At 36.3% G+C, this 21,018-nt stretch overlaps 1 protein-coding gene across 1 annotated transcript in view; it reads right to left on the reverse strand.

The window, feature by feature from the left end:
• Positions 1-597: 597 nt before the first annotated feature.
• NCAM2 (neural cell adhesion molecule 2) overlaps positions 598-21,018 on the reverse strand; it is a 246,380-nt gene continuing 225,959 nt past the window's right edge. The window contains exons 16-18 of the mRNA XM_052644625.1: positions 11,623-11,827; positions 7,067-7,186; positions 598-709 (exon numbers count right to left, since the gene is read on the reverse strand). Of these exons, the coding sequence (XP_052500585.1) occupies positions 598-709; positions 7,067-7,186; positions 11,623-11,827 (437 nt within the window). The remainder of the gene's footprint in view (positions 710-7,066; positions 7,187-11,622; positions 11,828-21,018) is intronic.

Genomic DNA, 21,018 nt, shown 5'->3' on the forward strand with positions numbered 1-21,018 from the left:
CACTGTAATTATAACTTAAAAGTAATTTTCCAAAGTGTCTCTCAATATTTAACATCTGCTAAAGATAACTAGCTCCTTCAAGCCTAAATTCCCTGAAGTTCTCTGAATGAAAAGTGTAACCTTAAGTATTTTCATCTTAAACTGAAATCCACTTTAATAATCTATTTGCCCAAAATTGTACTAAAAAACATGCAGGGCTTTTTTATACATTTAGCTCATAAAGCTTTTGTTTTGCTTTTTCTTAAGCTCTTATTTGTGGAGAGGTTGTGGTAGGAAATACACTTCTGAAGAAATAGAGCATTTCACCTATATAATAAATTGCAGTACTTCAATCATGAGTCAATTGAATACACAAGAGTTGGTGCCAGTCAGGTCTCTATTGAAATTCATAACAAAATAAGCAACAACAGTACAACAATAACAACAAAAGGAAATGGACCATGGGCAGGAATATTGGATCTTATGTATACGTGTACAAGCTATTCCAAGCTAGAAGTTTCCCAAGAAATTAAGGTCAGTGGAATAGTTTTGGTCATAGGGTCACTGCAATCCAAATGCTCTTTGTAGCATTCATCTTTCAAGACTGTTATCTTCCTGTTACGCTTTGCTGTCGTCTTCTTTTGATTGAATGATGTCGTTAGAAACCTTAATTTCTATCGTTTCTGGATTTAGGACTTCTTTCCCATTTTCTTCTTTTAAAGGCAATTTTCTGGAAGAGAATATAAAAATAATAGACAATTGGCTAAGGCACTTTAAGTGATATCCATAAACATATAAGTTGTTTTGTAGAAGGAAATGGAGTACAATTAGGTGGCTCAGATGGTAAAGAATCTGCCTGCAGTGTGGGAGACTGGGATTCAATCCCTGGGTTAAGATGACTCCCTGGAGAAGGGAATGGTAACCCACTCCAGCATTCTTGCCTAGAGAATTCCAGGGACAGAGGAGTCTGGCAGGCTACAATGCATGGTGTCGCAAACAGTGGACATGACTGACTAACACACACACACACACACACACACACAAATTAGAATGAATTTTTTAAAAAAGTCAGGTTTGTTAAAGTAATAATTAAGTTACAAATAGAATTCACCTCTGTGACTTTAACCTCACCATTGTATGGAATAATGATATTGTGCTAGTTCCTCTGGGATGTATTTGCAATTTATATATATATATCTGAATCAGAAGAGAAAGCCACTGTCTTCTGAAAGTCAAAGCTATTACATGAAAACCAAACAATCGAAAGTAAGTCATTTCATTGCTGGGAGTGAAGTATCATCTGTCTTAAAACTATTAGGTCAGGCTCTTTTTAATGATTATTATAAATAGTGCATTTAGAATTCTTCTTGTCTGTTTTTCCCAAGAACTGAAAATATCAGCCATAAAGGAGTATAAAAACAATGAGTTATTTCTAGCAGCAAAATATACAGAAATTTAGAGCTTAAACAGGAGTGCAGCAAGATGTTTAATATCAATATATCTCTTACAGAAGTATTTATTACACTTGTGACTAATCAGTGTTTTCAACTAACTCTTTGATGGTGTATTTTTGTATGCATATTTATTCATTACTTATGTTTATGTTAAATTATATTTTTAAAGATTACTGATAATTTTGTTATTTTTATGTTGAGTATTTTTTTCTTTAATTGAGAATCAGAATAATTATTAAATTATCTTGCTTTGATTTTGTTTTGTTTTCTTTCAAAATATAGCCCTGTTCTATATAAGGGCATTTTCCTAGCCAGTTTTCATACACACCATTATATCATAGTAAGTGTTAACTAACAGGTAGGAAGCTGCTTTGTTGTGTAATACTTTGCTTATGAAAAGATTTCTGATTTCTGAAGGGGAGTGTACAGAACCCACCCTAAAAAGCTGCCTGAAGAGTCAACTTCAAATTAGAGTGTAATAATCCCTAACTGAAGTCATTAAACAGGGCCTGAAGATTTAAACCAAAATTAAAACTTCAGAGTAGTACTACCTGTGTCTAAATATTATTATTATTATTTTGCCCCTTGAGTGAAGATAAAGGGGATTTATAAAAAAGTCATTTTCTTTACCTGTGACAACACTCAGCCTTTGACTTAGAGAAGCCTAAATCAAATTTCTCTCCAAGAGAATACTAGCTAGTAAAGAAAAATGATTTTTTTTTTTTTAAACAACAAAATGTAAACGTCGTTTTGGGGAGCAACATTTAAAGAACAAAGTGATCACCCTGATTTTGGCAGTATCAAATATTTTCAATTGTTATTGTTATTCAATCAACAAGTCGTGTCCAACTCTTCACAACCCCATGGACTACAGCATATCAGGCTTTCCTGTCCATCACCATCTCCTGGAGTTTGCCCAAGTTGCCGTCATTTGCAGGGGGCCAGCGTGAGGAACTCCGCCCATGGCAAATGTCATGAGGAAGGAGGCTTGACATACGCAAAGGCGTGATCAAGCCTCAGGAAACCCCCTGTTCCCGAGCATCTACCCCAAAACCAGAATCTGTTTTATGCTCTCACCTACACCTCTGACTTTACGGGGGGCTCTCCCCCATAACCATTTCTCTTGGAGAAGGAGTAAACGTGCAGCTCCAAGGCAATAAAAACTCCTGGGCGTGACAAGAGTGTTTCAGCTTACGGACTCCTCTGAAGGTTATCTATCCTGCCTGTAGAGGTTCGTCCGGCCACATGTGATTGTTTACAGCCTCCCAATCTGAGAGGCACGAGATGTTTTCGATTTACTAAAGGCAAATTCTTTTGGGGAGTTAGAAATTATTAGTATAGTAGGTTGGTTAGGAATTATATTGGTGAAGGATTTTTCATTTGTTGTGTCAATAATTGGTGCTAATTCCCTCCCCCAGGTGGGACAAGGATGTCTCAGGTCAAACCTCTCTGCTGACAGACTAGCTTGTGTGACAGGATTATCCATACTCCTGCCACTACGCACATGATTGTTTACTACCTCTCAACCATAAACAGCACAGAGAGTTTTGGAGTATTTTGAGAGTCTTAATTAGCATAGGGCTTTTCCTTCTTTTGAGTCAATGATTGCCGCCAGGCCTCCATATCCTTAGGCACCTGGGAATATATTAATCAATATATTTGGAATATAGAAAAGGAAATATAGTAGTTTTTGATGTTAGCAATACTAGACTTTTTGAGTTAATGGATTTTCTCTTTTGTAATAGATCACTGTACTTTGTTATAAATCACTGTGTCCTTGCTATGTAAAAATGTAACTTGATCACTATCTTAAGACTAAATAGATCTTAAGGGGAACATTGGTGGAAGGATTTTCGTTTGTTGGGCTGATGTTTGCTGCTATATCTCCATATTCCCTGCCCTTATAATGAATATAACTAGCATATAGGAAGAAATAAGTATTAACCTTTAAGCATATAGGAGAAATAAGTATTAACCTTTAAGATTAATCATGTTAACCTTGGGTTAAATAAATTCCTTTCTTGATTGTAACTCACTACACCCTCACCCTATAGGAATGTAACTTTATTTGGAGGATGGTGCCTGGTTTAAGAAAAAACACCCTTGGAAGAAATAAGTTTTTTGGTTATCAGAAAGAAAGGATCATAAAATCCCTAAGGCCTTTTTATGTGAAGCACCTGATTTTGATAAAGGTCAGGACTGCTGACCCCCGCATGACTCTGTGTTCATCCCTATATGTAACAAAAAGTATATAAGCAAACACAAAAATAAAGAAATCGGATCAGTTTCCAGAAAGACTGATACCCACATGTCATTCTTTCTTGCTCCTCGTTTTTCTGGCTGAATTCCCATCTGGAACATGGATGCTATTCCACGTAATCCAAGTTATTCAGCCTCTTTTTCTCCACTAATCTTCCTACTACACTATCCATTTCTAATCTTTCTATATATCTGTAATTAAATATGTATTTTTCCAAGGATGCCGACTCCGTCCCCACCTTCGAATCACCCTGGATCCACCAGGGCTGGACCCCGGCAGTCATTGAATCGTTGATGCCATCCAACCATCAAATATTTTCAATTGTTATTGTTATTCAATCAACAGGTCGTGTCCAACTCTTCACAACCCCATGGACTACAGCATGTCAGGCTTTCCTGTCCATCACCATCTCCTGGAGTTTGCCCAAGTTGCCATCATTGAATCGGTGATGCCATCCAACGATCTCATCCTCTGTCATCCTCTTCTCCCTCTGTCTTCAGTTTTTGCCAGCATCAGGGCCTTTTCCAATAAGTCAGCTGTTGGCATTAGGTAGCCAAAGTATTGAGGGTTCAATTTCAACATCAGTTCTTCCAATGAATATTTAGGGTTGATTTCCTTTAGGAGTGACTGGATTTATCTCCTTGCTGTCCAAGGACTCTCAAGAGTCTTCTCCAGCAACACAGTTAGAAAGCATCAATTTTTCAGTACTCTGCCTTCTTTACTGTCCAGTTCTCACATCCGTATATGACTACTGGAAAGACCATTGCTTGACTATCTGCACCTTTGTTGGCAAAGCGATGTCTCTAATTTTTAACACACTGTCTAGGTTTGTCATAGCTTTCCTATGAAGTTAGAAGCAATTGTCTAATTGCTTAGACATTTGCAGTGGTTTTAGAGCACAAAAGACAAAATCTGTCACTGCTTTCACCTTTTCCCCTTCTATTTGCCATGAAGTGATGAGACCAGATGCCATGACCTTAGTTTTGTTTTGTTTATTTTTTTCAATAATGAGTTTTAAGCCGACTCTTTTACTCTACTCCTTCACCCTCATCTGGAGACTCTTTTGGCTTTCTGTCATTAAAGTGGTATCCCAGCAATCAAACTGAGTTTCATCCAGCCCAGCATTTTGCATGATTGTACACTGCATGTAAGTTAAATAAGCAGGTGACAACAGCCTTGATGTACTGTTTCCCCAGTTTTGAACCAGTTTGTTGTTCCATGTCTGGTGTACCTTTCCCCCCTTGATTTTCACTTCTCTTTTTCTTCAGCTTTCTGTAGAGCCTGCTCAGACAACCACTTCGCCTTCTTGCATTTCTTTTTCTTTGGAATGGTTTTGTTTGCTGCCTCCTGTACAATATTACAAACATCTGTCCAAAGTTCTTCAGGCACTCTGTTTACTAGATCTAATCCCTTGAATCTATTCATCACCCCCATTGTATATTCATAGGGGATTTGATTTCAGCTATACCTGACTGGCCTGGTAGTTTCCCCTACTTTCTTTAGTTTAAGCCTGAATTTTGCTATGAGGAGCTGATGATCTTAGCCACAGTCAACTCTAGGTCTTGTTTTTGCTGACTATATTCAGCCACTCCATCTTCAGCTAAAGAATGTAATTATTCTGATTTCACATGGACCATTTGGTGATGTCCATGTGTACAGTTGTCTCTTGTGTGGTGGTAAAAGGGTGTTTGCTATAATCAGTTCTGTTATATATAGCTGTATATAGTTCTGTTATATATTTTGTTCTCTTGGCAGAATTCTGTTAGCCTTTGCTCTGCTTCATTTATTACTCCAAGGTCAAACTTGCCACAGATATCTCTTGACTTCCTACTTTTGCATTCTAATCCCCTATGATGAATAGCACATCTTTTTTTGGTGCTAGTTCTAGGAAGTCTCCCAGGTCTTCATAGAACTGATCAACTTCAACTTCTTTGGCAACAGTGGTTGGGGCATAAACTTGGATTACTATGATGTCGAATGGTTTGCCTTGGTAACAAACCAAGGCTATTCTGTCATTTTTGAGGTTATACCAAGAACTGAATTTTTCATTATTTTGTTTATTATAAGGGCTATTCCATTTATTCCTTTGGATTCTTGCCCACAGGTGTAGATGTAATGGTCACCTGAATTAAATTCACCCATTCCTGTCCATTTTAGTTCACTGATTCCTAAGATAATGTTTATTCTTGTCCTGTCCTGCTCGACCATGACCAATTTAACTTGAATAGAACTAACATTCCAGGTTCATATGCAATACGGTTCTTTGCAGCATCAGATTTTCTGGAGCTGTCAGTAGCTGTCCTCCAGTCTTCCCAGCAGCACTTATGACCCGGGGGGTTATTTTTCAGTGTCATACCGTTTTGCCTTTTTACAGTCTATGGGGTTCCCATGGTAGTATATTGGAGTGGTTTGCCATTCCTTCCTCCAGTGGATCAAGTTTTGTCAGAACACTTCACTATGACTGGTCCATCTTGGGTGGCCCTACATGGTGTGGCTTATATTTTCATTGAGTTATGTAAGCCCCTTCATCACGGCAAGGGGAATATATTCAGTTGAATGCCACTGTTATTACTTTCTAATAATACCTTTGTTTCTAAACATTTTAACCTTCATATCCATGAACGTCATCTTTGCACATGTCCATTTTTGTGGGTTTAGCTGAAGCATTAATCATGGTTTTAATCAAGTTCTGATGGGTGCAGAATTAAGTAAATAACATAACTTTGAATGGAGACCAAGCATCATTGAAATAATAGGTTATTTAATAGTATCTCTTCTTCTTGACAAATATACATTTAAAAAATAGACGTGTTTATTTCACACTATTTATTTATATTTTACAACTGCGTATTCATAGTCAAAGCAGTAACTAATTTCCTGACACATTTTTATTTCAGTAAAATCAATCACATTTTGAAAGTATCTGATATATTTGCATAAATTTATTAATATTTATTTATTTATTTATTTATTTTTAATGGGTGTACATGTGTTCCCCACCCTGAACCCCCTCCCACCACCCTCACCATCCCATCCCTCTGGGTCATCCCAGTGCACCAGCCCCAAACCTCTTGTATCATGCATCAAAGCTGGACTGGCGATTTTTTTCACATATGATAATATACATGTTTCAATGCCATTCTCACAAATCATCCTATCCTCGATGAATATATATTTAAACAAGAGATTTTCTCCTATACTGATGCAAATTTTATGTGAAATATCTCAATTTTGATATTCACATGTACTTTCATTGAAGAAGAAACATCATTTTTAAAATGTTATTTGTCAATACATGCTATTGATAATGATAATGTGATAGTCAGTTTACAAATATTTATCCAAAAATAATTAAGGATTTCAAGATACATACTCAGGTTCTGTTAGTGGTGTGGTTTCATTTGGCTCATTTACTGGGCTCCCATCTTCATGATTAGTAATTCTTTCATCCTCTGTTCTCATCTCCACTATTGGTTCTTTTGATCCATCTTTCCTAGAAAAATAAAGAAAAATAAAATCTTACCTATAAAATGTAAGAATGGATGCATTATGGAACATAGCTAAAAATCTCCACAAAATCTCATCACCCTTTAAATAAATCCAATGTGGCTAGAATGGAATATTTACTAAGAATCTTTTTTCCATTAAAATTTATCTAGCCAAATATTGTTCAAAAAAAAAAAAGGAAAGAAGAAATTCCATTTTGTCCAGAATTCTTTTCAACAAAACTGTGTTAAATATTCCACAAAATAATTCAAATTTAAAATTTGATCATTCACTTTCTTTTGGGTAATAAATAAAAATATTTTGATACATAAAATTTATGACATGAGGTATCTAGGTATAATTCCCTTTTCCCATGTGGTAGCAAAGGGGGCTGGATTTGGGTATCCCTGTTCATGCATGTTGAAAAGCAAATTACACACCCACAGGGGTGCAGTTGGTAAAGAATCCACCTGCCAATGCAGGAGACAAAAGAGACATGTCTTTGATCCCTGGGTCTGGAAGATCCCCTTGAGAAAGGAACACTCCAATGTTCTTGCCTGGAGAATTCCATGGACAGAGGAGTCTGGCCGGCCCTAGTCCATGGGGTTACAGAGCCAGACACAACTGAGCACACAAGCACTAGAATACATACTCATATACACACACTGCTAGTCACCTGCTATTGTTTTTTATATTTTATTGCCTTTTTTTTTTTTTTTACAACTTGCTTATATAAATCTGATTAGGTAAATTCTCTTCTAAAAAGTGAGTATTTACACAAAACTTTCTTATTTATTTACCCATTTGATTTTTTAAAAACCAAAATGTGTTTCCCATCAGAGTAACAAGCCAATAGCAGGGACTAGTTTGTTTTTCCTCACATTTATATCTCTGAAACTTAGATGTGCATGTGCTAAGTTGCTTCAGTCGTGTCTGACTCTTTGCAACCCTATGTTCAGTAGCCTGCCAGGCTCCTCTGTCCATGGGATTCTCCAGGCAAGAATACTGGAGTGGGTTGCCATTCCCTTCTGCAAGTGATCTTCCTGACCCAGGGATTGAATCTGTGTCTCTTACATCTGCATTGGCAAGAGCATTCTTTACCACTAGCGCCAAAGTGCCTGGTTATCTAGGTGTTCAATAGTATTTGCTATTGCAAATCAATGCTTGGGTAAATGAGAGTATGCATGTAGTTTAAGAAAATAGTAATCATTAGCCAGTTTATAAGATAAACTGAGAATTCAAGATAAATGCTAATTTACAATAAAAGCCAAATAATGGAATATTCTAGTTTACACAAATGCTATCTTGTATACTATCGACTTTCTCATTATTTCTGCAATATAAAATTCTTCAAATAAAGATGCTCTAAGTGTGTAGTTAATGTGTTTTGTAATGAATATACTCAGTCTTATAACTTCTGATCACATCAAAGGACTAGTCTAAGAATGCTTGAGATCATGTTTAGAAAATATTACATATTCAATAAATCAAATTAATTATATCCTATCTGTCATTGAGACTTTCTATATATTTTTCAGTTGAAATAATGACTTTTTGAAAAATTCAAAAACTTTTTCCCTAAGGCAGGGGAAATCATGATTTTAAAAGCTATGATGGACAACAAGAATGGAATGAACCATGTGCTTTCATCTTTCCAAGACTTTAAGATTAATCGATCTCAGTAGGAATTACAAACAGAAGTGTTGGTGGATAAACCACCAATTAATAAAGTCAAACAGAAGCAAACGACAGAGCTTGGATAGATCTGGTTGTTTTGCACGTGGTCACCAACATCCTTCTAGACAAGTAAGACAAAACAAGAGGTTCTTTCTGATTTCTCTCTTGCTGTCACCTCAAAGTCAAATCAGCTCCCAGTAGTTGACTATACCTCATCTATATCTGGATGGTATACTCGTTCATATGTCTATATACTACTATCTTGGTACAGAAGACCATCTCTTTCCACCTGAAGTATTTAAAGATTCCCTATCTGTTCTCCTTGACTTTATATCTTTCCTTTACACCTACCAACCTTCCAGTAATCCATTCTTCAAAGCAACTAAATAAATCTTTACAAAATAATTAAAAAACTAATTTACTTTCTATTTTAAAAAAATATTTAACCCAACAAGATTTAATCCTTTTGTACTCAGATAATTCTCCTAACTAATATTGGTACCAGTTTCTTTACCTGTCTTACTCCACTCAGATCTACTTTGTGCTTAACATAGCTCATTCCTGCCTTAACAGCCTCTGTACTATTGTTACACCTGATTAGGATGCTCTTCCTCTTGATCATTATATTTGTGACTCTTGATCACTCACTTTTCAGTTTAGTTTCACCTCCAGCTAGAGGTCTTTAGTGACTGAAACTCTAGTAACAGTATACCATTTTGTTTTTCTTTATTTTTTAGTGCTGTCACTAAAAATAGTTTCAATCTTAGCATTTATTATCTGTATTCTTATATCAAAATGTGAATTCCATGTGAATAAAATTCTTGTGTTTTGTTCACCACTTTATCCCTAGGTTGTATGGCAGTGCTTGTTACCTAATACTTGTTCCATTTAGTTAATAGTAGAGCAATGGCACCCCACTCCAGTACTCTTGCCTGGAAAATTCCATGGATGGAGGAGCCTGCTGGGCTGCAGTCCATGGGGTCACTAAGGGTCGATCACGACTGAGAGACTTCACTTTCACTTTTCACTTTCATGCATTGGAGAAGGAAATGGCAACCCACTCCAGTGTTCTTGCCTGGAGAATCCCAGGGACGGGGGAGCCTGGTGGGCTGCCGTCTATGGGGTCACCCAGAGTCGGGCACGACTGAAGCGACTTAGCAGCAGCAGCAGCAGAGCAAGAATGAGTACATACAAAATTCAGTTTTGAGTCATGTGTGCATATATATGTATCATGCGTATATAATATATGTATAATTATGTTAAATAGTATGTTGTTTTCTGTATATGGGAAAATGAACTAAAGTTAAATTTGGTGATACATTTCTTTAGTTAACCAGGCAACTTAAAAGTACAGCAAGTTATGAGAAAGTATATGTTTCTATGAGGAGAGCAAGAGATAGTGAATAGGAATAGATCCCATTGTATTTACTATGTCATATGTTCATTATTCTTTCAAGCATTAAAATAGTCTAATTTCATTTTGTTCTTTGCTATCCACTCTGTCCAACAACTAAGCAGGTGACACTTTGGGATATTTAAACTAATTTTTTAACTGAAAATGTGTACTATTCATTTTATTATCCCTTTCAGTTCAGTTCAGTTCAGTTGCTCAGTCATGTCCGACTCTTTGCGACCCCATGAATCGCAGCAGGCCAGGCCTCCCTGTCCATCACCAACTCCTGGAGTTCACTCGGACTGATGCGATCCAGCCATCTCATCCTCGGTCGTCCCCTTCTTCTCCTGCCCCCAATCCCTCCCAGCATCAAAGTCTTTTCCAATGAGTCAACTCTTCCCATGAGGTGGCCAAAGTACTGGAGTTTCAGCTTTAGCATCATTCCTCAGGGTTGATCTCCTTCCGAATGGACTGGTTGGATCTCCTTGCAGTCCAAGGGACTTTCAAAAGTCTTCTCCAACACCACAAAAGGTGAAAATATTCCTTACATAATATCTATAACAAATGGACATAGATGAAATGCCTGCTGCTGCTGCTGCTGCTAAGTCACTTCAGTCATGTCCAACTCTGTGCGACCCCATAGATGGCAGCCCACCAGGCTCCCCTGTCCCTGGGATTCTCCAGGCAAGAACACTGGAGTGGGTTGCCATTTCTTTCTCCAATGCATGAAAGTGAAAGCTGAAAGTGAAGTCGCTCAGTCATGTTCGACTCTTAGTGACCCCATGGACTGCAGCCTACCAGGCTCCTCCATCCATGGGATTTTCCAGGCAAGAGTACTGGTGAGCGGGGTGCCACTGCCTTCTCCAAGATGAAATGCCTAGTAAGTGTGAAATGGGTTTGGAGATTAAAAGTAAAACAAAGCAATGCAGCCATGCAAAAATGAATTCTCCTCTATCCTTAAGTCTAAGAAATAATGCATGAAACCATAAAATGCCTAGATATATGAATCAAGAATGAATTGAAATGACTCAACAATAAAATGAAATGAATCACTGACAAATAGAACACCATGAATGAATTCTAAAACATTATGTTGAATGAAAGAAGCCAGATGCATATCAAGTTTTATAAGAGCTAAAAGTTATCTATGATGAAAAAAATCAGAATAGTAGTTGCCTGGGAGAGGGGGAGTTACCTGGAATAGTGTGGTCTTGTCTGGGTAGGAACATGAGACAACTTTGGAAGTTGATGCTAATATGGAACATTTTTTTGCATATCACTCTAAGTTTTACATAAAGAAAATGTAAATTTTGAACTCCTTGTAGTGATATAAAAAGTCTTTCATTACTGTGACACAGATGTCTGATACTCACAGGTATGCAGCTTTTCCTTCTTCGAGTTCTTTACTTTTACCACTGGAGCCACTTTTTTTCCCACACATTCTCCTGGTGATACACATCAATAACCCACATTGTCGAATAAAGAAGCAGCTGACATCTGTTACCACCAGGATTAACAAGAGTGCGGCAACTCCCAGACCAATGACTGCTCCAAGCCCAAGACCATTAAAAAGTGTGTCTTAAAAATAAAAGAAAATAATTGTATTAAACCTCAAGTTAGAAAAGATTATACAGTTATTTTTAAAAAGAAATCATCTTATCTGAGAAATATTCAACTTAAGAGACAAGAAAATATCTTTACTAGCACACTTCAATTTCATGAGCTATTGTCTGGTTTTCAAACAATGTTTTAAGCAACTGACATATTAGAATTTGAAATATCTTTTACAAATTTTCTTCAGAAAAAACATTCTAACTCTAGTTTACAGTATACTTCTTGATTACCTTTGGGGAAGATAATGAATATTTTATTATAACCCTTATTGTACTCTACAAGAAAGTCAGAGTCATTTTTAAGATCATCACTTTGTTCAAAGAAAAAAAATGTAATCAAAACTCCTGTAAGAGATGTGTTAAATAGATGTTCTATTTGGAATAATTTTAGTTTTAAGACTTCGTCTTGAAATGATGCTATAGCACTTTGCTTTGACAGAGGATACACTTTAAAATATCCACCTCCCAGAATTCTGGAAATAAAAGCAAAAATAAACAAATGGGATCTAATTAAAATTAAAAGCTTCTGCACAACAAAGGAAAATATCAGCAAGGTGAAAAGACAGCCTTCTGAATGGGAGAAAATAATAGCAAATGAAGCAACTGACAAACAACTAATCTCAAAAATATACAAGCAACTTATGCAGCTCAATTCCAGAAAAATAAACGACCCAATCAAAAAATGGGCCAAAGAACTAAATAGACATTTCTCCAAAGAAGACATACAGATGGCTAACAAACACATGAAAAGATGCTCAACATCACTCATTATCAGAGAAATGCAAATCAAAACCACAATGAGGTACCACTTCACACCAGTCAGAATGGCTGCAATCCAAAAATCTGCAAGCAATAAATGCTGGAGAGGGTGTGGAGAAAAGGGAACCCTCCTACACTGTTGGTGGGAATGCAAACTAGTACAGCCACTATGGAGAACAGTGTGGAGATTCCTTAAAAAATTGCAAATAGAACTCCCTTATGACCCAGCAATCCCACTGCTGGGCATATACACCGAGGAAACCAGAATTGAAAGAGACACATGTACCCCAATGTTCATCGCAGCACTGATTATAATAGCCAGGACATGGAAACAACCTAGATGTCCCTCAGCAGATGAATGGATAAGAAAGCTGTGGTACATATACACAATGGAGTATTACTCAGCCGTTAAAAAGAATTCATTTGAATCAGTTCTGATGAGATGGACGAAACTGGAGCCGATTATACAGAGTGAAGTAAGCCAGAAAGAAAAACACCAATACAGTATACTAACACATATATATGGAATTTAGAAAGATGGCAATGACGACCCTGTATGCAAGACAGGAAAAAAGACGCAGCTGTCTATAACAGACTTTTGGACTCAGAGGGAGAGGGAGAGGGTGGGATGATATGGGAGAATGGCATTCTATCATGTATACTATCATGTAAGAATTGTATCGCTAGTCTATGTCTGACGCAGGATACAGCATGCTTGGGGCTGGTGCATGGGGATGACCCACAGAGATGTTATGGGGAGGGAGGTGGGAGGGGGGTTCATGTTTGGGAACACATGTAAGAATTAAAGATTTTAAAATTAGAAAAATAAAATAAAAAATAAAAAATAAAAAAAAAAATAAAATAAAATAAAATAAAATATCAGCCTAGAAATATTTCAAAAATCATTTTTATCAGAATCTAACTGCTTTTCAGTGTGTTAGTTTCTGCTGTACAACAATGTGAATCAGTCATATGTGTACATACATCCTGTCCTTTTTGAGCCTCCCTCCCACCACCCCTGTCTGGCCCCTCTATGTCATCACAGAACAGAGCTAAGCTCCCTGTGCTATACAGCAATTTCCCACTGGCTACGCATTAATATTTTACACATGGTAGTGTGGATATGTCAGTGGTACTCTCTCAGTTTGTTCCATCCTCTCCTCCATCCCGCTGTGTCCACAAGTTCATTCTCTACATCTGCCTCTCTATTCCTGCTCTGCATCATTTTAGAATAAAATATTTACTTGCATTTGTTCAGTCAATAGTTTAACAAATCACATTAGACCAGAGGCAAACTTTAACAGAGTTGTGACCTTTCTGAAGTCATACCCATGATGGACTCAATGGACATGAGTTTGAGTAAGCTCTGGGAGTTGGTGATGGACAGGGAAGCCAGGCATGCTGCAGTCCTTGGGGTCACAAAGAGTTGAACATGACTGAGCGACTGCACTGACTGACTGAAGTCATATCATGAAAAGGTAGGGAAAGATGGGAGGCACTTTTTCATGACATGTGGTTGGAAGAAATTCCACAAGTCATACACAAAGGATTCATGAAAGAGGTGATAGAGAATAAGGTGGAATAGACTGACTAACAGAGTAGGAATGGCAAGAGGGATAATGCAGCAAAAATGAATCAAATGTTATATGCCTGTAGTTGAATATGAAGGGCAACTCCTCAACTATAACAATGCAGATAGGAAAGAGACCATAACGGAAAGATAGAAGATTAAACTGGAGATACGTGTTATCTAGAGGTAAAAAACAGAATCATATGACAGTTACATAAAATTGTTCAAAATGACCATGATAATGTTAAAATTTGCCTAGATAACATTATAAACTTATAATTATCATTTTAAATGATAAAATACATTTACCACTCAGTATCATATTAGCATGCTCCATCTGTGAGTGGTATGCAATTCAAGTGACAGATACAGAAGCAAATTTGAGTTTTGAGAAAACTACTTCTGAAAAAATATATATACGCAAAATAAAGATTTTCTAAGTCATATTTTTAAAGTTAGGTCTAATATACTTTAATCATGATTGAAGAAATTGTGATCCAAAGGAACTGATATAAGAGTTCTCATGTTGAATTTTCCACTAATAGGCCAATCTTGAATACATCACACCTGTCTGAATACTAATTTATTTTTCTGAATTTCATATCTAAATTTTTTTTTCAGGAAATACATGTTATTTATATTTCTTAACAGGCTTCTCTTGTGGCTCAGTGGTATATTATAGAATCTGTCTGCCAATTTAGGAGACACAGGTTTGATCCCTGGGTTGGGGATATTCCCTGGAGGAGGAAATGGTAACCCACTCCAGTGCTCTTTCCTGGGAAATCCCATGGACAAAGAAGCCTCGAGGATTACAGTTAATGAGGCCACAAAAGAGGGATACATGACTTAGTAACTAAACAACAACATATTTCTTAACACTTCCAGAGTTTGCAGGTAGAGTCATAAAAATCCTTCTGTGACATGGTGCCTGGCACTTACTCAGGTGACCTCATGGTTCACCTGTGCTGCTGCTGCTGCTGCTGCTGCTGCTGCTGCTGCTGCTGCTGCTGCTGCTGAGTCACTTCAGTCCTGTCCGACTCTGTGTGACCCCACAGACTGCAGCCCACCAGGCTCCCCCTTCCCTGGGATTCTCCAGGCAAGAACACTGGAGTGGGTTGCCATTTCCTTCTCCAATGCATGAAAGTGAAAAGTGCAAGTGAAGTCCCTCAGTCCTGTTCGACTCTTAGTGACCCCATGGACTGCAGCCCACCAGGCGCCTCCATCCATGGGATTCTCCAGGCAAGAGTACTAGAGTGGGGTGACATCGCCTGTGCTAGAACACAGATATTCCTGTACAGCATCCTGTGTTGTTGCAAATAAGAAATCTTTAAGCACAGAATCAACAAACTGGAACTCACATGTCCTTAAAAATTGTCATTTTGATTACAATTATTTTATTTCCCATAATTAGAAACAGGCAATAGAAACACAGTGTTGGAGGAAAAAAAAATTTTCATGCCTTTTCCAGAATCTCCTTCCCCTATCGAAGTTTACATGCTATTTAGATGGTTTTAGTGTAGAAAAATTGCCTAGTGCAAATCCAGAGAAATTATTAACTTTACGAGAGCTATTCTCTTATCACATGCACCCGCTTTAAGGAAAATCTAGAGAAACAAAATATTTTTCAGTCATGGGAATTTGGTATTTTTTCATGCAAAGTTTCAATATACAAATGGACAATGAGATTCCAAATATTATTTTAAAATTTTCAAAGATGTATCTGTATGCACTATTAAAAAACCTAGTGCCTCATGCTAGAAAAATAATGTAACAAGAAAACTAGGATTTGTTGCAGCACTTTCAACAATTATATTTTTCTTTCATTATTCCTTTTCAAATATAAATGATCCTCACCTGAATCTACTGTTACAATAAAGACATTGCTTTATGAGAGATCTTTGATTTTATATAAAGCAAAAATATGTTTTTCAGTGTTAATTTTAATCACTTTGGATTTGCCTCACATGATTCAACCACCAAAGTTCAGACAAGAACAGTAAAAATATAAAGATTTGATTGAGTGTAAGCCCCTGTGGGTATATTGACTCAAATGGACATTTGAACTTCAATCACTTCTTTCCTACTTCATCTAGATTCCTCTCACATGCATACCTAGTCAAAGTTTTAGGCAATGAATCCCGCAGCTCAATGATGATATATCTGGTCAATGACATAAATCCCCATTTACTTTTTTTAAAACATGAAGACTTTTGCTTTGTTCGAAAAGGCACTGAATCTGGCATCAGAAAATCCTGCTTCCATCACTTACTCCTCCATATCCTTTGTTGAGTCAGTTAACTTTTCTCTAAGGCTGAGATGTCTCTTTATTGAAATGGGGACACTTTGGAAAACAATCTCCACAAACTAAGCCATGAAGTTGTTGGAAAGACTTGGGAATATAATAACTTATTTAAATCACAAGGTTAAAATTTAACAAGTATCATTATTATTATTACAAAATTCTATGGAAATGCAGTTTTAGTGAAAAAATTGACCGTTTGAAATTAAATTAGTTCAATAAATATATTTCTTCATCAGCAAACTTCAGAATCTCTTGTTAAGCATTGATTATTCTTCTGAGAATACAGTCACTGTTCTGAAATGACTTAGTTATAGATAGTTAGCTTTTAAATGATAAATATTTTATTTGTGACCTTTTTAGTATTAAACCAGTATATTGATCTGCTTAATTCCTGAGTTCAAAAAGTGCTTAGAAACATTATATTTATAAAGCATCTTACGGTGGGGGAATATTGACCTTAAGAGTTATTACTTTTTTCCTAGAGAAACAAAGTTATACCTTTTTAACTAATGATGACAAAGTTGGATGACTACCTAAAGTTACTTTTTAAGAAAAACTAAATATATATTTTGTCACTGCAAGGAATAGGCATGGATATCAAATAGGTTTATGTAATAAATATTTAATTACATTCTTTGGTGAAAGCTTTTTTTAGTTTAACAATATATTTCAGTTCAGTTTAGTTCAGTCGCTCAGTTGTGTCTGACTTTTTGCAATCACAAAAGTGAATCACAGCACACCAGGCCTCCCTGTCCATCACCAACAATATATTTAAATGTTTATATTTTCTCATATTCCATGAAGTTAAGCTATAATAATTATGAAAGCTAAATTTTCTTATATTTTCCTTCTTTCTTTTGCTACCAACTTAGTCTATTGTAGAAGTTCACTTATTTCTCTGGACTTCTCACAAAGTCATTACCGTATATAGCATTGCATCAGTAGGATTTGGGGACTAGGAATGATTTATGTCCTTAGCAACATACAAAAAATCTTTATAAGTAAATTATGGTTTTAATTACTTAATACATTGAAACTAAGCATGACAACCATTTAAAGGATTTTAAAGATATCTTTTCTTTTTAGCTTCCCAGAATACTTACATATATGCTTTATGACTTAAGTTTTATTTAACTCCATTACAGAAACAAAAATATTTTCAGGTCTCCACATTACAAGATAACCCTTAATATTAGATCTGTAGAACTGAAGACTATTTATTTAGCCCGAAGGCATGGCAACCCACTCCAGTATTCTTGCCTGGAGAATCCATGGACAGAGGAGCCTGGCAGGTGACAGTCCATAGGGTCTCAAAGAGTCGCACAGAACTGAAGCAACTTAGTGCATATATATATATGCCACACTGCATGGCTTCTGGGATCCTAGTTCCTGAACCAGGGATTGAACCCAAACCATGGCAATGAAAGCACCGAATCCTAATGACTACACCAACAGGAAACTTCTCAGTTTTATGTTTTTTTATATCTTGTTTAAGTCAAGACTTTACTCAGCGTTAAATGGGAAAAGGAAATGGCAAGCTACTCCAGTATTCTTGTCTGGAGAATCCTGTGGACAGAGGAGGCTGGAGGGCTGCTGTCCATTGGGTGGCACAGAGTCGGACACGACTTAGAATGCATGCATGCATTGGAAAAGGAAATGGCAACCCACTCCAATATTCTTGTCTGGAGAATCCCAGGGACAGAGGAGCCTGGTGAGCTGCCATCTATGGGGTCACAGAGTCGGACACAACTGAAGTGACTTAGCAGCAGCAGCAGCATCAAATAGTCAAAAGATAGTAATAAAACTAGTGAATAAATTAAAATGTGTAATTTGCTTGCATAAACATGTCAATATTCATTTTTTCTATGCTACTAGTAGAAAAACAACTATTTAAAAGTGGTAAAATAATGCAAATAATTATTTCTTGCTTTTCTGTATTTTTCTTGAATTCTTGTTTTCAGATTCTGTTTTGGTGTTCTTTTGTATTTCTCTTTGAAAGGGATTTCATGTTAGAATTAATAAAATATAAATAATTTAGGTGTCAAAAATTCAAACATCTATTAGTATGTACATATTTGATTATTGAAAGGAAATATGAGAATCAGCCTAAGATAATTTTTACAACAACCCTCCAAGCTTCACCCGCCATCCTGTGAAAGTTAGAAATTGCCTAACTAAACCAATATGTAGCCCAAGAGCTTATGTAATTGCAATTTAATAGTCATCAAAATATAAAATCAAAACACTAAAATATGGAAAGAAAATCATAGCTGTCATATGCATGATTTTTTCATATTTCTGTTGCAGAAATTAGCTTACTGCTAAAAGCACTTAAATAATTTTCCATGAAATATTGTTTGATGCTAATATTTTAAAATAAAACAGTACATTTTATTTATAAAAGTACCATTGCTTTTTGATTCTTAAGTAATTCAGTTTTTTATTTAACTCTCTATAGGTTGAGAATTACTTTTAGATATAGAAATTTGTGATAAAAATATCGAGAAAAAACTTAAAAAAAATTTAAATGGTGATTAATTTAAATTTAAATGGTCCTAAATGGAGATTTGGTTGTTGCACCCAGAATAGTGGTAACTATTTTCATAAATGATAGTGCTAAATACCCTGAGGTAGGAAATGGCAATCCACTTCAGTATTTTTGCCTGAAAAATCCATGGACAGAGGAGCCTGGTGGGCTACAGTCCATGGGATTGCAAAGAGACAAATGTGACTGTGCAACTGAGCACACACACATTGATAAACACAGTTAAGTGTACAAAAGACTACAAGGAAAATTTTTGTTGTTCATCATGACCTTGAACAAATACTAGTCTCTTCTACAATAGAGGTAGGTCTATTTGTCTCCTGTTTACACGTTCTTCCTTCATTTTGCCTAGTGCATCATTTTCGTATATCAAATGATTTATGGAAAATCTATGTATAAATCTATATGCACATATGTTTCATCCTATGTGGAAAGAGAAGGAGCAGGCTGCTTTCTACATTTGAGCTCCCTCTAACCTGTCTTGGGGGACTTTCCTGGTAGTCCAGTGGTTAACACTCTGAGCTTCCATTGCTGTGGGGAAAGTTCCATCCCTGGCTTGGGAGCTAAGATCCTGAATCTTAGAAGAAAACAAACAAAGAAAACAAGCTGTGTTGGTCAGCAACTCAGCTAATTTAAAATCAGACATTTGGATTATCTGTAGACTTTTGTGTCTATATAGTTTCATTATTTTTTTTTTTTTAAAGAACTATTAATTCACTTAGAATTCACAAACCTTCACTGAGTGCTTCAAAATTAGTTCAGCATTAGAGGGGTTTCCTGATATGTACTAAAAGAGATTAAAACTAATGTAAGTCTTTAGGCTTAACATACATTGATTGAACTCCAGTTTTATTTATGAAGCAAAGTTTCCCTAATTTAATTTCATTCATTGGATTCTGTAAAACACAACAAAGGACCAAAAGGTAAGATTTTTAGATTAAGAAGGACCTAGAGTATTCTTCATGCATTATAAAAGGTACACTCTGGGGTAATATATATTTTAAACGAAAATCTATTAGATGAAAACATAGGCAGATCACTCATTGACATAATTCACAGCAAGATTCTCTTTGACCCACCTCCTAGAGTAATGGGAATAAAAACAAAAGTAAACTAATGGGACCTAATTAAATTTAAAAGCTTTTGCACAGCAAAGGAAACTATAAATGAGATGAAAAGATAACTCTCAGAATGGAAGAAAATAATAGCAAAAGAAGCAACTGACAAAGGATTAATCTCCAAAATAAACAAGGAGCTCATTATCAGAAAAACAAACAACCTAGTTACAAAATATGTGGAATATCTAGACTGACATTTCCCAAAAGAAGAAAAACAGATGGTCAACAAACATGAAAAGATGTGCAACATTGTTTATTAATAGAGAAAATCTAAACAAAATTACAATGAGGTGTCGTCTACACCAGTGAGAATGGCCATAATAGAAACATATATATATATATATGTTTATATATATATAAATGCTGGAGAACCTGTGGAGAAAGGGGCTTCCCTGGTGGCTTAGTGGTAAAGAATCTATCTGCCAGTGCAGGAACCACAGGTAAGATGCCTGAGACAGGAAGATCTCCTGGAGAAGGAAATGGCAACTTACTCTAGTATTCTTGTCTGGGAAATCCCATGGACAGAGGAACCTGGCATGCTACAGTCCATGGAGTTGCAGAGTTGGACACAACTTAGCCACTAAACAACAATGCTTGCACTGTAGGTGGGAATGTAAATTGATACAGCCACTATGGAGAACAGTATGGAGGCTCCTTTAAAAACTAAAAGTAAAACTACCATATGATCCAGCAATTCCATTACCAGGCATATACCCTTAGAAAACCATAATTCAAAAAGACACATGCACGCCAATGCCCATTGCAGCACTACTGACAATAACCAGGACATGGAAGCAACCTAGATGTCCATTGGCAGAGGAATGAATGAAGAAGTTGTGATATATATACACATATATATATA

The sequence above is a fragment of the Budorcas taxicolor genome, chromosome 1, assembly GCF_023091745.1.
Source record: "Budorcas taxicolor isolate Tak-1 chromosome 1, Takin1.1, whole genome shotgun sequence".
NCBI lineage: Eukaryota > Metazoa > Chordata > Mammalia > Artiodactyla > Bovidae > Budorcas > Budorcas taxicolor.